The 15,923-nt window shown below is 34.7% G+C and overlaps 1 protein-coding gene across 1 annotated transcript in view; it reads right to left on the bottom strand.

Moving 5' to 3' along the window:
- The window catches only part of PLA2G4A (phospholipase A2 group IVA), a 247,567-nt gene that overhangs the window by 90,913 nt on the left and 140,731 nt on the right, over positions 1-15,923 (bottom strand). The window contains exon 2 of the mRNA XM_063105935.1: positions 8,701-8,782. Coding sequence (XP_062962005.1) covers positions 8,701-8,782 — 82 coding nt within the window. The remainder of the gene's footprint in view (positions 1-8,700; positions 8,783-15,923) is intronic.

Below are 15,923 nucleotides of genomic sequence, written 5' to 3'. Positions count from 1 at the left end.
TCTACCATTATATCTTCAGATACTACTTCTGCCCCATTTTCTCTCTCTTCCCCAATGCTTTTTATCATGCTCCAGTTATTCCTTATGTTATTCTATATTTTATTTCCTTTCTTGTTCTTTATTTTCATTCTGAAAATTTTCTATGGACCTATTTTTTTGGCTGACTAATTCCATTTTCAACTGTGTCCAAGCTATGGTAAAAACCATCTACTGAGTTTTTAATTTCTGTCATTGTGTTTTTTAGTTCTAAATTTTTCATTTAATTATTTTCTATATATCTGGCTCCCTGGTAAAATACTCCATCTTGACATCTATTTTCTTGAATGTATTAGTTTTGTTCCATTTTATGAAAAATTGTGGAGGAGCTAGATTTACCTCCAAAGAAGACCCACTTTATTTTCTGGCAGGCAGAGAGAGTAGGACAGATCTCCTCTATTTAAGAAAAAAGTGAATTGACATAAGTCTTTGCGTGGTTTAGTCCACCTCTTGTTCGCCCTTGCTCCGAGGTTCCTAACTGAAAGTCTAGGATGTTTATTAACCCCCTTTTCATTCAGTAGTTCTGATCTCCATTTTTATTTCCTCTTAGCACTGTGAGAGTGCCAATATCTCTGTTCTATTTTGGGGGTGTTTTATGTTTGCTTCTCAGCCTGTTTGTCCTGCACAGATTAAGAATTTGGCTAGTGCCTCATGGTGAAGCCATTGACTATCAGGCTTACTTCTCCATGCTTCCTGTCTCCTTACTTGGTCCTAAAATCTAGTTTTTATATCCTCAGGTCCTTTGAAATTTCCAAAGCTCTGGTGAATTCTCTGCCTCGCTACTCCTCACATCCCTATTCCCCCCAAACCCACCTAGATGCAGCTAATGAATTGAGGGGAAAAATGGCTCAGCTTACAGAATACTAGGCCTATGTCAATGGCTTCTCTTCTCTCTGGGATCTTAGCCCCTCACGATCTGGTTTACTCAGCAGCTTTTCATTCCTTCAGACATTTTTAAAAATTAATTTAATATGTATTGTCTAAGTTGTCCTTAGGGAAATTAATGTTCTTCCATTAGTATATTAGTCCGTTTTTATTGCTTATAACAAAATACTTGAAACTGGGTGATTTATAAAGAAAATGAAATTTACTGCTTACTGTTTCTGAGGTTGGTAAGACCAAAGTCCATCTGGTGGTGGCAACAGTGACCCAGGGGTCTCACACTGCAAGATGATGGAAGCAGAGAGAGAGAGAGACAGACTCTCCTCTTCTTTTAAAGCCCTCAGAACCACGCCCCTGACCACTATTTTTAATCCATTCACTACTTCATGGTCCTACAATCCAATCACCTCTTTAAGGTTCCACCTTTCAATTACCATAATAGGATTTCCCACCCTCTTAACAGTCACAGTGGGAGCTAAGTTTCTAACACATGAACCTTGGGGGACATAATTCAAGCTTCAGTGAGTTTTGGGGGACATAATTCAATCGACTACAATTAGTTACTTTAGCATAGTTCTTAACCTGGCCAAAATTAAATGTATTAATCCCTATCCTTGTTCTGTTGTTGTTGTTGTTGTTTCCTTTTATTCTTCACATGACTGCTCAAATATTTACCACTTTTCTCAAGTCACCCTACTTACTGCTTCTCATTTGAGAACACAACTCACACACACACTTCACTGGAAAAACAAAAGGGGGGGATTAGATAGAATCTTTCAATTTCCCTTCCTTATAACTCACAGCTTTAAAAAATATATTTATAATTTTAAAATGTACTCATTTATACTTAAGTTCTTCCCTCATATCTTAGAAGAAAAAGTATCCATGCACCCTTCTCTCAGTACCATAGCATTCCACCTGCTCTCAGATATTTCTCATTGATTAATCCCCACACCAAATCTAATCTGTAAATATGGCCTTTGCCTTAGCTACTTCCTTTTAATCTACAAAGATAAACAAACATTAGTTATGAACAAAATTAACAAATTTCATTAATTCTGCCAATTCCTCAAGACTTTTTCTCTCCTCTATCAAAGAATTTGGAAAAATAAATGTAGTCTATATTCACTACTTCTAAATCCCATTATCCCATAAATGTCTGATGTACTGTGCTCTGCCTTTTTCTATTACCCTGATCAGTCTATTCTCCGTATCATAACTTCAATGTCAAATGCAACGAGCTTTTTCTCCATTTTCAATTTATTTTTCATATATGCTATACCCTTGGTGCAATTATCTCCTTCTTTTGTGCCAAAGATATAATTATTTCATTATTCCCTACCTATCTTTCTAAATGTTTCCACTTTGTATCTTTCACTAACTTTTTTCTCCTCAACTCACCACTAAATGGTGGACTTTCTCTTTGCATCTCTTAACAAATCTCTACAAGAATCCTTCAAAAGGAAGTGAGCCCTTTCAAAATGTTATTGTGCATGTACTCAAAATATATTTATAAAGGAATAACACAGTTATTTTTATAGCCTTAAAAAACACTCAATGTGCCCCCTCATGTCACATGGCACATACTAATCTTGTAGTCTAATTAATCTCAGATCCTTTAAAGCCGACCATCTTTAAGGTTTAAATGGCAGTCATTACATATTCCTTCATTTCCTCAAGGCTGCAAGGAAAAGGTGGTATAAACATGACAAAAAAGAGGCTCTTGATCTCACGTTCATGTACAATCTATTGCTGAGTAATACATTTTGAAAGTGTTTAATCATTGTCAATCACTCTAAATCAATTCTGGATTTTCTTTGACTTTCCCTTGGCTCTGGCTTGCACATAAATATCACTGTCTGTCTCCCTAATCTACACCTGTGAGCCCCACCTCTATTCTGAGATCTTAAATCTGCTCTTTAATGCCTTGAAAATACCTCAAATATGCTGAAAATTCATCAAACCCAATACGTACAAAACAAATTCATATTCTTTCCATCTCTCTTTTCCAAAATGCAAGACCAAACAAAACAAAGCAACACAAAACAAAAAATAAAAAGTAAACGCTTGTCATTTTTCCTTACTTATTTTATTTAATGGTACCAGCATTTCTAGTTGTCAGAGCTAGAAACCTGAGAGTCATTTCCTTTTCCTCATAGCTCTTATACCCAATCTATCTCCAAATGTTAGCTTTTTCACCTCTAAAATGCTCCTCACATCTGGCTCCTTAATTCCAGTGAAAATACCTCCACCCAAGTTCAACTAAGCCCCCTCCCTCAGCTGGGCTATCACCATAATCTCATAGTTGTTTATGTTCCAGCCATCCTCTATAATGCCACCACACTTGTCTTTCTGAAACACACTTTTGACTTTTACTGCCTATGAAATCAAGCCTAAACCCAGTGAAAAAGGCTTAAAAGGGCCCTGACCACTGAACCTCAGGTTCTCCTCCTAGTCAGTCAGCCTCTTCCACCACACACTGGAACATCAATATTACAATTTGGAATCTGTACATTTCAAATATTCCACAAAAGCATATTGATGGCAGAAATATTCATTCTTCCTAAGAGAACATTGCTGAACTTTTACTTGTGTGTATCTTTTTTGTTGTTGTTTTTTGACACTTTAGCTGATAGTTAAAAGTTAATCAAGTCTCTGTTCTTGTCCTAAGAATATCCAAGATAAGGGTACAAACTGTACAGTTCAGGGATAAAAGGGATGAGATGTTTTCCCCATTCTTCCCTTATCTAGTTCATGCTTTCCTCGTCAACTACATGTTCTGTTTACCTATCGGGCAAAACTGGCAACTGCAAATCATGTTCCCTAGACGCGTCATCTATATACTCCTGCATAAAATAAAAATAATTCCAGATAAAGCTTCAACTTGCTCATTAGGACTATTATTCCCATCACATAGGTGAAGAAACTGAGATGCCAAGGCATTTAGTGAATTGAACAAAGACAGGATTTTAACCCAGTCATTCTGAAGCCAAAGTCCTTGTTCTGCAAAATATACCAGTACTGATAACTCCTTACCTATTTTTGCCTCTATTAAAGTGTAAACTCTGTGAAGAGGAGACCACATCCTTCCTATTCACTACTGAATCCAAGAGTCTAGCATGAAGTCTGAAACATTATAAGAACATAATAAATATTACTGAAGGAACACATGATAGACTCTGAGTGATACTGGGAAAGAGGTGACCTTTATCACAGCATGTCAGTCTCCCCTCTCTAACTTCTTTTCACTTTTCAGTAATATGTTTTAGCCCTCCTGGTGTTTCGTTCCCACCCCATTTATTTGTTACTTTAATACAAATCAATGTCAGTCATCTCTTCCACGTGCATTTGTATTTAGCCTCTATTTCCAAGAATTGAATGAAAGAAATAAATAAATAATCCCTGATTCAGCTCACCTCCCCTAATAATTACTCCAGGGAATAGGCAGACTGCCAGGGGATGTGTTTACAGGTAGCAGCCCCTGCTCCCTCCAGAAAGGGCTCAAAATTGGAAATGTTATGGCTGTAGATGCTAAAAGGCAATCCCTGGGAATTGCTGGAAGTGCAGAAGCTGAAAAATTCGGTGAAGAATTCAATGTGGTTTAGTAAACAGAACGTTGGCAGTCACTCTGTATAGACTGGGGAGAAACGAGCAAAGCCATTACAGCTGCAGCATTGTCTAGGCACTCAGGTAAACACAGAATACCTTTCCTTGTTTGAAATTGCAAAGCAGTTTTATTACCATTATTTTGAAATCTCTTTATCAGATACAGTCTCCAATGTGAACTCTATCTTTCCTTTTCTTTTTGCTCATAGCCTCAAAATGCATAATAGTGCTTTCTACAGTCACATGTATCCTTTTGTAAAGGGAAATTAAGCTATCGAGAAATACCATCAGCCAAATGGATGTCAGGAAGATAGCTCAATAGCATTTACTCACAATCAACTCAGTACATGTTGTACTAACAATTGATTTGGTACATAAATGAAGTGAGCTACCATCCAGAATATAGTAAAAATGACTTATTGTAAAGAATGTTGATATTCATGGGAAAACAGAGAAAGAAACATGCCAAAACAGCATAAAGAAAACAACTGAAATTTTTGTTGTTGCTGGCATTGCTATTTTGCTCAAATCTCTATGATACCTTTTTAAAAGGCAACAAAAATACCTTTGTGATCATTATCTATGCTTGGAATGTTTTAAATATTTATAATCTTACAGATGCTTCTTGGAATCTATTTAGATTGGATAGAAAGTAATTCTCCAGAAGTTCTTATGTAATATGATAAAAACATATTAATTTATTTATATCATTCATTTTAGCTATATGGATTTAGCTATATACAGATTCTGCTCTACTGAATAATTCTTTTTTTTTTTTTCTTTTTATTAAAAGGGATTCTCAACCTTGGCACCATTGACATTGACTCTGGATTGCTGTCCCTGACTTTTGTCTGCGAGATGCTGGTAGAAATCCTCAATTTTGACAAACAAAATTGGATCTAGATATTGCCCGTTTTGCCCTGGGGGGTCAAAATCGTTCCACAGTTTAGAACCACTGCACTAAAACAAAGCATAATCCTTGCTACTTGAAATTTATTCATTAGTATAAACCATAGGAAATAGCTAGGTTTCATAAATAATGTGTTGAACATACTATGTCAATCTCATTTTTAAAAACTTTTCTTATGATTTATTCCAAACTGAAAAACTTCTACATCCATTCAGATGCAGTCCACTTATGTTATAAGGCCCATCTCAATCTCCATCCAAGCTTCTCTGAAGCTTACTGACAACACTTTTCTACAGGATTTTTTAAGCTCATTTCATCTTCCAAGACAGACCATAAACCACTCAAAGGCAATAAATATCAGAATGAGACAGGTTTGAGTGCTAGCCCCAAAACATAACAGCTGTGTGATTCCAGACTATTTACTTAACATCCACAATTAAATTTCTTCATCTGTAAAATCAAAATACAGACACCACATATCTCCTGGTATCACTAAATGAATAAATGAAGTGGGATATAAAGTCTAAAGTCCTAAGAACTCCATTCAGCATTTTTGCTCATTTATTTAGCAAATACTTATATTGTGCATTATGGACACTATGCTGTAATTGCATTTAATCCTCATTAAAAAAATAAAAATAAAACCTACAAGGAAGGTATGATTATTAACCCCACTTAACAGTTGATGAAACTGAGACACAGAATACTAAGTAACCTGCCGAAACTCACATGACTAACAGCTACGGGAAGGAAGATCTGAACCCAAGCAAGCCAGTTTTAGAATCCTTGCTTTAGCCACTAAGCAATGCTTTCTTTTTGCTACAAAATACGCATTCAATAAAGTTATCTACCATAGGTATTATGTTTATTTCTCGTGTATTTCTTCAAGGCACTGAATGAATACTAAGCACATAGGCAATACTCAGCATTTATTGATGAGGACTTTAATAAAAGAGACTTGTTAGAATAAGCACCGGGTTTCATTTCTTTAACATTTCTTTTCCAAAGTTAAAATCTCAAATCTGCTATTTCATTTTGTATCTTGGATTATCAACTAAAAATAATTTTATCTGGAATTTTATCTGAAGTATTTTATTAAAGTATATTGGCATATCAAAGTTACGGTCAGATAGGAAGAATATATTCTGGTGCTCTAGGGTGACAACACCTAATAATATTGTATTGTATATTTCAAGATGGCCAGAAAAGAAAAAAGAGCTTCTAAAATCAAGGGTCTAACCTATGTTGTATCTACTGTGGGAATCCAAACTGTACCTGTTCTCTGTTTCATGAGATGAATTAATATTTCATGTTAACTTTTCCATATTATCATCAATGGTGACTCAAACTGGTTTAAAATGACACTTGCAGAAATAATCTTTTCCCTGTACTAATTATAATAAATAAACACTACCAAAGTGCCTGGAGCCTGTGGTGAACATTGCTAGGAATCAGATCCACCCCCATTAAATGAGACTCACAAAGTATAGAGTCTGAACTCCTGTTAGGCTCATCTTAAGCATAGTGACACCCATTGTCTCTACATGACAGAACTCTGCATTGATAGAAATGGCCTGCTGCTGCTTTGCCTAAGAGATGATAACTATGTTTTTTAAAGTCAAATTCGATCTGTTTTTTGCATGCCTGGCAAGTTACTGACACAGTGTTTAGTTAAATTACGAATGGCTTTTCCAACTAAGAGTAAGGCCTGTGCCTTTTCTTATAGGCATAGCAGGGACCAGTCTTTAAACATGGCTTTTAATGTGGCTTCTATTTTACAAAAGCCTTTCTTCCAGTGAACTATCGTTTAAATGATAAAAATGCAAAGAATTGTAAGAAGCAAAATAATAACTTAAGAAAACAATGGTAAAAGAGTCTGTGGATAGATTAGAAGTCTGAGATAAAATTTAGAGTATAAACCTCTGATCTAGACTAGTTTTGAAGAAATTGCCATTTCACCCCTCACCTCTCGGGAAAAGCACTACCCATCCAAAACTCTCACCATTAGATTTTACCTCCCATTCTCCTCTTTACTCCTGACATTTACCAACTTCCTGGACACTCTCCTTCATTCACTGAAGGCCTGGGCCCAGAGCTCACATTCTTTATTTTCTCAATATTTTCTCAATCTTCCTTTCTACTGGCCTTTTTTTGCCATCTCAACAAGATCAAGTCCTTCCTATCTTTGAAGCAAAGAACAAAAAAACAAAACTATTTTCCACATTCCTCTCCAATATATTTAATATCCTATGACCAGAATATTTTTAAAAATAAAAATCCAATTATGTGACTTGCTACTTAGAAGCCATCCAATTCCTCCCATTGTATTTAGGATCAAATCTCAATTCTAGTCCTTGTCTTGCTAGTGCTTGTCCTAGTCCTGTCTAACTCTCCAGCCTGCACCTTTGCTGTCTGTCCTCTAGTAATGCTGGCGCTGTTCTAGTTCCTTACAAGCACTCTTCTCTTTTGCCTTTGGAATGCTGTTTTCTCTGCCTGAAACGTCACCTTGCTCACATCACCAAGAGACTTTTCTTCAGGTACCAGTTTAAATGTCATTTGAGCAGGCATGCCTGCTCCATTTCCCAGACTGATAAAATGCAATCTCTGTTCTTTTTCCAAAACCTGCCCTGTGGGTTAAATCACACATTACTATATTTTGACAATCATCTAAAACTTTACCAAATTCATCATCATAATATTTATCCATTCTTCCTCATATTCCCATTTCCATAAACTCCCACCATTTATTTGAATGGTGAGATTAACCAGGAAAGTTGCTTTGAAAAGCATGGAGAAGGATCCCGCCAAAAAGTTAATTCAACATTGTCCTCATTTCAGGCTGTCCCACACCAGTTCCTGTAGCTATTTCGTATATAATAAACACACTCAAAGGCATAAGAACTAGAGAAACTGCATTTTTTTAATGCTGTATGCACAATACCTCACAGAGGCAACTTGTTTGAAGTCCTGACTCAGCACTCTCTCCAAAATGGAATTAAATGAAATTCTTTGAATTCCAAAGATGTGTATGTCACAAGACAATCATTTTGTCTGATTACAAGGGCACTCTGCTAATGTAAAGCCAAGGTAAAACACTATTCTGACAGATCTATTAGAGAACTGCTCAAAATATTATCATTTAAAGATCTAGACAAAGATAACCATGTTTGAAGAAGGGAATGCCCTTGGCTTGTCAAGGAACTCAAGCAACTGAAGGGTGAACCATAAGAACGCATTTTCAACAGCAAAGCAAATAAGGCACTTACGCATGTCACCAAAGGTCCCCTTTGTCACTTTGGTGGCACGTAACACCACTACTGTAAACTTGTGGGAATACTGGTGCTCCACCTGGAAATAAAATGATAATAAATTTAAAATAAGCTTACAATACAAAATGATAAGTTAAAAATAAGCTTCCGATGTAGAATCTCATTGTTTCCTTCAGACTAATCAAAAATATTCTCATTGAAAATAAGTAATGTGCTTACCAGAAACATTCTTTGATCCTAAGTCTATTCCTTTTTTGATTCTCTCCTTTCTCCCTCCACAGAATCGTTGAGAAATTTAGACCATGCTTTAAATGTGACTACAGTTTAACTATTAGCACTTCTTTGCAGTCAATTTACCACGCCCTTGGGGAAAATGTAAATCAGAACTGCAGGCATTCTAGGAGCACAAGCAGGCTTTGCACCACGGGTTGACTAGGAAGCCCTGGCTTGAAAGGTAAACTCAGAGCAAAATGTATGCATCATTTAGGTTTGTTTGTTTCTGCTGTTGCTATTCAATGCATCAGTCAATCAAAAATCTTTTTCTGCATGACTTTTTCAGGGCAGTTTTCAAAATTCTTTGGACCAAAGGCAATAACCAGCAAACTACAGTACTTGCATTAATTTTAATTCATTTGTTATGAACCATATGCAGCAATGTTAGAAGTTTCTGTTAGCCTAAGAGCTTGCATGAACATAATAGATATTAGCAGTTAAAAGACTTTATGAAACACCTCACCAAAATGGAAATTAGTTATCAAACAACCCTACTCACTATGGAAATTGTACAAATATACATAAATTAAACAATAAGCTCCTGAACAACCAGTGGGTCAAAGAAGAAATTAAGCAAGAAATCAAAAAATTCCTTGAGACAAATGAAAACTGAAGCACAACATACCAAAACCTATGGGATACTGCAAAAGCAGCACTAAGAGGGAAGCTAATTGTAGTAAGTGCTTACACCAAAAAAATACAACGATTTCAAATCAACAACCTAACTTTGAGCCTCAAGGAACTAGAAAAACAAGAACAATACAATCCCAACACTAATAGACAGAAAGAAATAATAAAAAATAAAGAACAAAATGGAAGAGACACCAACAAAAGATCAACAAAAGATTGGTTTTTTGAAAAGATAAACAAAATGGACAAACCATAGCCAGACTAAGAAAAAAAGAGAGAATACCCAAATAAAATTCAGAAATGAAAAAAAAAAAGGCATTACAACTGGTACCACAGAAATACAAAGAATCATTAGAGACTATTAAGAACAACTATCCATCAAAATTGGAAAATCTGGAGGAAATAGATATATTTTTGGACATGTATAACCTGCCAAGAATGAACCCAGAAGAAACATAAAACCTGAACATACCAGTAATGAGTAATGAGATTGAATCAGTAATCAGCAGTCTCCCAACAGAGAAAAGCCCAGGACCGAATGGCTTCACTGCTGAATTCTACCAAACTTTTCGAGAAGAATTAATACCAACTTTTCACAAATGATTCCCAACAATCAAAGCAAAGGGTATTCTCCCAAATTCCTTCTATGAGGCCAGCATCACCCTGGTACCAAATTCAGACAAAACACTACACAAAAAGAAAGCTACATACCAATATCCCTGACGAACACAGATGTAAAAATTCTCAACAAAATACTAGCAAGCAAAATTCAACAAAACATCAAAAATATTATACACCATGATCAAATGGTATTTATCCCAGGGATGCAAGGTTGGTTCAACATATGCAAATCAATAAATGTGATACACCACATCAACAAAATGAAGGAAAGAAAACATATAGTCATCTCAATAGATGCAGAAAAAGGATTTGATAAATTTCAGTATCCCTTCATGATAAAAAGTCTCAACAAATTAGGTACAGAAGGAAAGTATCTCAACACAGTAAAGGCCATATATGACAAACCCACAGCTAACATCATCCTGAGTGGAGGAAAGTTGAAAGCTTTTCCTCTAAGAATAGGAATTCACAGAACAAGGACACTCACTCTCAACACTCTTGTTTAACATAGTACTAGAAGTTGTAGCCAGAGCCACTAGGCAAAAAGAAATAAAGGGCCTCCAAATTGGAAAAGAAATCAAATAGTCCTTCTTTGCAGATGACATGATCTTATATATAGAAAAACCTAAAGACTCCAACAAAAAACTCTAGAACTCATAAATAAATTCAGTAAAGTTGCAAGATACGAAATCAACATACAAGTATTGGTAGCATTTCTATACACTAACAACAAACTAATAGAAAAATAAACCAAGAAGGCAATCCCATTGACAAAAGCTACCAAAGGGGGAAAAAAAAAACCACAAAAAACTAGGAATAAACTTAACCAAGGAGGTAAAAGATCTCTACAATGAAAACTACAAAACACTAACAAAAAAAATTAAAAGAGAACACATTAAAAAATGGAAAGACATTCCATATTCTTGGATTAGAAGAATTAAAATTCTCAAAATGACCATAGTACCCAAAGCAGTCTACAGATTCAAAGCAATCCTTATCAAAATACCAATGACATTCTTCACATAAATAGAAAAAACAATCCTAAATTTCCTGTGGAGCCACAAAAGACCCTGAATAGCCAAAGCACTTCTGAGCAAAAAGCACAAAGCTGGAAGTATTACACTACCTAACTTCAAAATATACTACAAAGCCATAGTAATCAAAAGAGCATGGTACTGTCATAAAAACAGACACATGGACCAATAGAATAGAATAGAGAACTAAGAAATAAATTCATGCATCTATGGCCATCTGATCTTCAGCAAAGGTGCTGAGGACATACATTAGGAAAAAGACAGCCTCTTCAATAAATGGTGCTGGGAAAACTGGATATCAATATGTAGAAGCAAGAAACTAGACCCACATCTCTCATCATATACCAAAATCAATTAAAAATAGATTAAAGACTTATAATTTCTAGATGAAATTTAAAAACTCTTAGAAGAAAACATAGGGGAAACACTCCAAGATATGGCTCTGGGCAAAAATTTTATGGAAAAGATTGCTAAAACTCAGGCAACAAAAGCAAAAATAGACAAATGAGATTACATCAAACTAAAATGCTTCTGCCCAGAAAAAGAAACAATCAACAAAGCAAAGAGGCAACCAGCAGAAGGGGGAAAATATTTGCAAACTATGCATCTAACAAGAGATTAATATCCAGATTACACAAGGAACTTAAACAATTTAACAGCAAAAAAATCCAAATAATCTGATTAAAAACTAGACAAATAACCTGAACAGACATTTCTCCAAAAAAGGCATACAAATGGCCCACAGATACATAAAAAAATGCTCAACATCACTAGTGATCAGGGAAATTCAAATCAAAACCACAATGAGTTATCATCTCACTCCAGTTAGAATGGCTATTATTAAAAAGACAAAAACTAACAAATGCTAGAGAGAATATTGAGAAAGGGGAACTCTTATACATTGTTGGGGGGAATGTATATTAGTACAACCATTATGGAAAACTGTATAGAAGTTCCTCAAGAAATGAAAAAAAGAACTACCATATGATACAGCAATCTCACTGCTGTGTATTTATCCAAAGGAAAGGAAATTAGCATACTGAAGATATATCTATACTCTGATGTTTACTGCAGCACTATTCACAATAGCCAAGATATGGAATCAACCTAGGTGTCCACTGACAGACAAATGGATAACAAAAATGTGGTACACATATATGTATATATATATGATGGTATACTACTTAGCCATGAAAAAGAACAAAATCCTGCTATTTGCTGCAACATGAGCATGGAAGACATTATGTTAAGTGAAATAAGTCTGGCACAGAAAGATAAATACCACATATTCTCACTCACACTTGGGAGCCAACAAATAATAATAAGTTGAACTTTTAGAAGTAGAGAAAATTGTGGTTACTTAAGGCTGGGAATGGGAGTGGGGAGTGGGAATAGTGAGAAGTTGGTTAATGTACACAGAATTACAGTTAGATAGAAAAAAATAAGTTCTAGTGGTATATGGCAGTGCTAGGCATCTATAATTAGTGTATGTTATCAAATGGCTAGAAGAGAGGCTCGAATGTTCTCATCACAAAGAAATAATGAGCTTTTGTGATAAATTTGTTAATGACCCTGATTTGATCATTACACATTGTATACAACTCTGTACCCCATAAATATGTACTATCAATACATTTCAATTAAAAAATAAATTTCCTTAAGATAAAAAAAAAATAATAAGAACTAGTTTTGGCCGGTTAGCTCAGTTGGTTACAGTGGGGTGTTATAACACCAAGGTTAAGGGTTTGGATCCTGTACTGACCAGCAGCCAAATAAATAAATAAAAAGAACTTAAGATTATGAAATGTTTACTTTAAATAAATAAATAAAGTTTTCAAACTTATCTTTAAAATATCAGCACAACAAAAAAGAATACACAATCTAAATAGACTCATATCTATTAAAAAATTTGAATCAATAATTAAAATCTCCCAGGACAGAAAACACCAGGTCCACATGCATCCAATGGTGAATTCTGCCAAACATTTAAGGAGAAATTATGTTAATTCTCTATATCTTCTATAAAATAGAAGCAGAGAAGTAATCCATAACTCATTGTAGGAGGCCAGTATTACTCTAATTTTAAAATCGGACGAAGGCATTTCAAGGAAAGAAAACTACAGACTAATATCTCTCATGAACATAGATGTAAAAGTTCTCAACAAAATATTAGTAAATTGAGCCCAACAATGCACAAAAGGAATTTTACAGCATGACCAAGTGAGATTTATTCCAGATATACAATATTGGTTCACCATTCAAAACTCAGTTAATGTAATCCATCATATCAATAGACTAAAGAAGAAAAATCACACAATCATACCAACAAACATAAAAAACATTTGACCAAATTCAATACCCATTTATGGTAAAAACTTCCAACAGGCTAGGAATAGAAGGAAACTTCCTAAACTTGATAAACAACTTCTACAAAATGCTTACAGTTAATATTACACTTAATGATGAGAAATTAGAAACTCTCACGCAAATCAGAAAAAAGGTAAGGGTGTTCCCTCTCATCATCCCTTTTCAGCATTTTACTGAAAATCCTAGCTAAAGCAGTAAGACAAGAAAAGGAAATAAGAGGTGTACAGATTGGGAAGAAAGAGAGAAAAAACTCTCTTATTCATAGATGACTTCATTGACTATGTAGAAAACCCAATAGAATCAATTAAAAAATATTCCTGGAACTAATAAGTAATTAGAGCAATGTTTTAAGAAATAAGGTTAGTATACAAAAATCAATTGCTTTCCTATATGCCAGCAATGAACAAATGGAATTTGAAGTTAAAAACACTTTACCATTTACAGTAGCACCCCCAAAAATGAAATAGTGATAAATCTAACAAAATGTATATAGGATCTATTTGAAGAAAACAACAAAATGCTGAGGAAAGAAAAAAAATCAAAGAAGAACTAAATGAATGAAGAGAGATTCTATGTTCATGGATAGGAAAACTCAAATATTGTCAAGCTCTCAGGTCTTCCCAACTTGAGATTCAACACAGTCTCAACCAAAATCAAAGCAAGTTATTTTGCAAAAATGACAAACTGATTTTAAAATTTATATGGAGAGGCAGAAGACTCAAAATAGTGAACACAATATCAAAGGAGAAGAACAAAGTCAGAAGACTGATGCTATCCAATTTCAAGATTTACTATAAAGCTTCAGTAACCAAGACAGTGTGATACTGGCAAAAGAATAGATAAATATATTAATGAAGCAGAATAGAGAGGCCAGAAATAGACCCACATAAATAGTTTCCACTAAAAAGACTTTATTAATAATAAGTATTACATATAAAGATGCTCTCCTCTCCAAATCATCTCTTTATCCATATTCTAGAACTTTAATAACACACGGGTTTTCAAATGACAAAAAACTCCCTTGTAACATAAAAATTAGGAGCAATAGTTCATTTAGTATTTAACCCTCAGTTTTTGAAATGGCTGCAAATATATTCACATGTCAAACTTTTATTAATAAAACATACAGAGTGTTATTATTATAAGAATTCATTAAGTGTAAACCACGTTACACATTCTATTAGATGCCAATTCTTATTTAATCTTCCCAACAACCCTATTAAAAAGATGTTATTATTTATATTTATAGATGAATAAAGTGAGATTCTGAGATTCTGAGCTGTTAAGTAATTTCCCAATAACTCACAGACAGTAAATGGTAAACTTTTATTAAAATCCAGTCTTGCTGTCCCCAGCGCCTTTAATCTTTCTGTATTTTTTTCTTTAACATGAAGAATAATAATACCAATACCAATACTTTTAATAGTAATAAAGGCCATTTCCATTTATTAAAGTGGTATAGATAGTTATAATCCAGTCTGTCTATGATATCTGTAGTTGACCTAAAACTTTCTAGGAATTGGTTTATTTCCTCTGAACTCATTCAGCTTTCCTTTTTATTCTGCTTTTATTTTCATCAGCCTCAATTCTGCCTTCTTAACTATAATGAATGAAGTACTCCTGTATTGCTCATGGGAAATACGGAAAAGTTGACCACTTTCTTGATTTTTTAAGTTAAGTTTGGAAACATCATAAGTCTTCAGATCACCCGTAAATTATATTTAAAACAGGAATGTCAAAATCTGTGCTCATCTCCTTCTAAGAGCTATAAGGATCAGTAAGAGAGTGTCCATAAAGTAAGTACCTCTTCTTGGAAAAGTATGTATTCAGTTTCAATCAATGATTATCCAGATGCCTTTTTCAGAATCCCTTGCCATATTTCCTGGGGCCAATATCACACACAATTTCAAACTAGTCCAAGCTGGGCTAGGTTCCAATCTGGATAGGAGACCTCTGGTTGTGTCTCAGGGACGGACAGTGCCAGAGGAAATGATATTATTGAATCTCCAACTAATGTTCCCCAATGGAAACTAATGAGTCAAGACAATGTGAGTTGGTAGTTGGCAGACAGAGATGTCATATCTCAATTGAGATGTCAAATCCAAACTCAATCTGCTGACTTAGTCACCAAGCTTAAGCCTTGCCTTCAGGTCTTGGATTACCTTACTTTGAGTGCCTTTCTTCATTCATAATCTTTTCCATAGTGAAAACCAAGATCCTTTTTCTTTTCACAATAACAATTTTTCAGTCATTAGGAAAAGAGCTACCATATTAAATTCATTCTGGAGAATTATA

Source organism: Cynocephalus volans, chromosome 8, assembly GCF_027409185.1.
Source record: "Cynocephalus volans isolate mCynVol1 chromosome 8, mCynVol1.pri, whole genome shotgun sequence".
Classification (NCBI taxonomy): Eukaryota; Metazoa; Chordata; class Mammalia; order Dermoptera; family Cynocephalidae; genus Cynocephalus; species Cynocephalus volans.
This window is presented reverse-complemented; position numbering and strand designations above follow the sequence as displayed.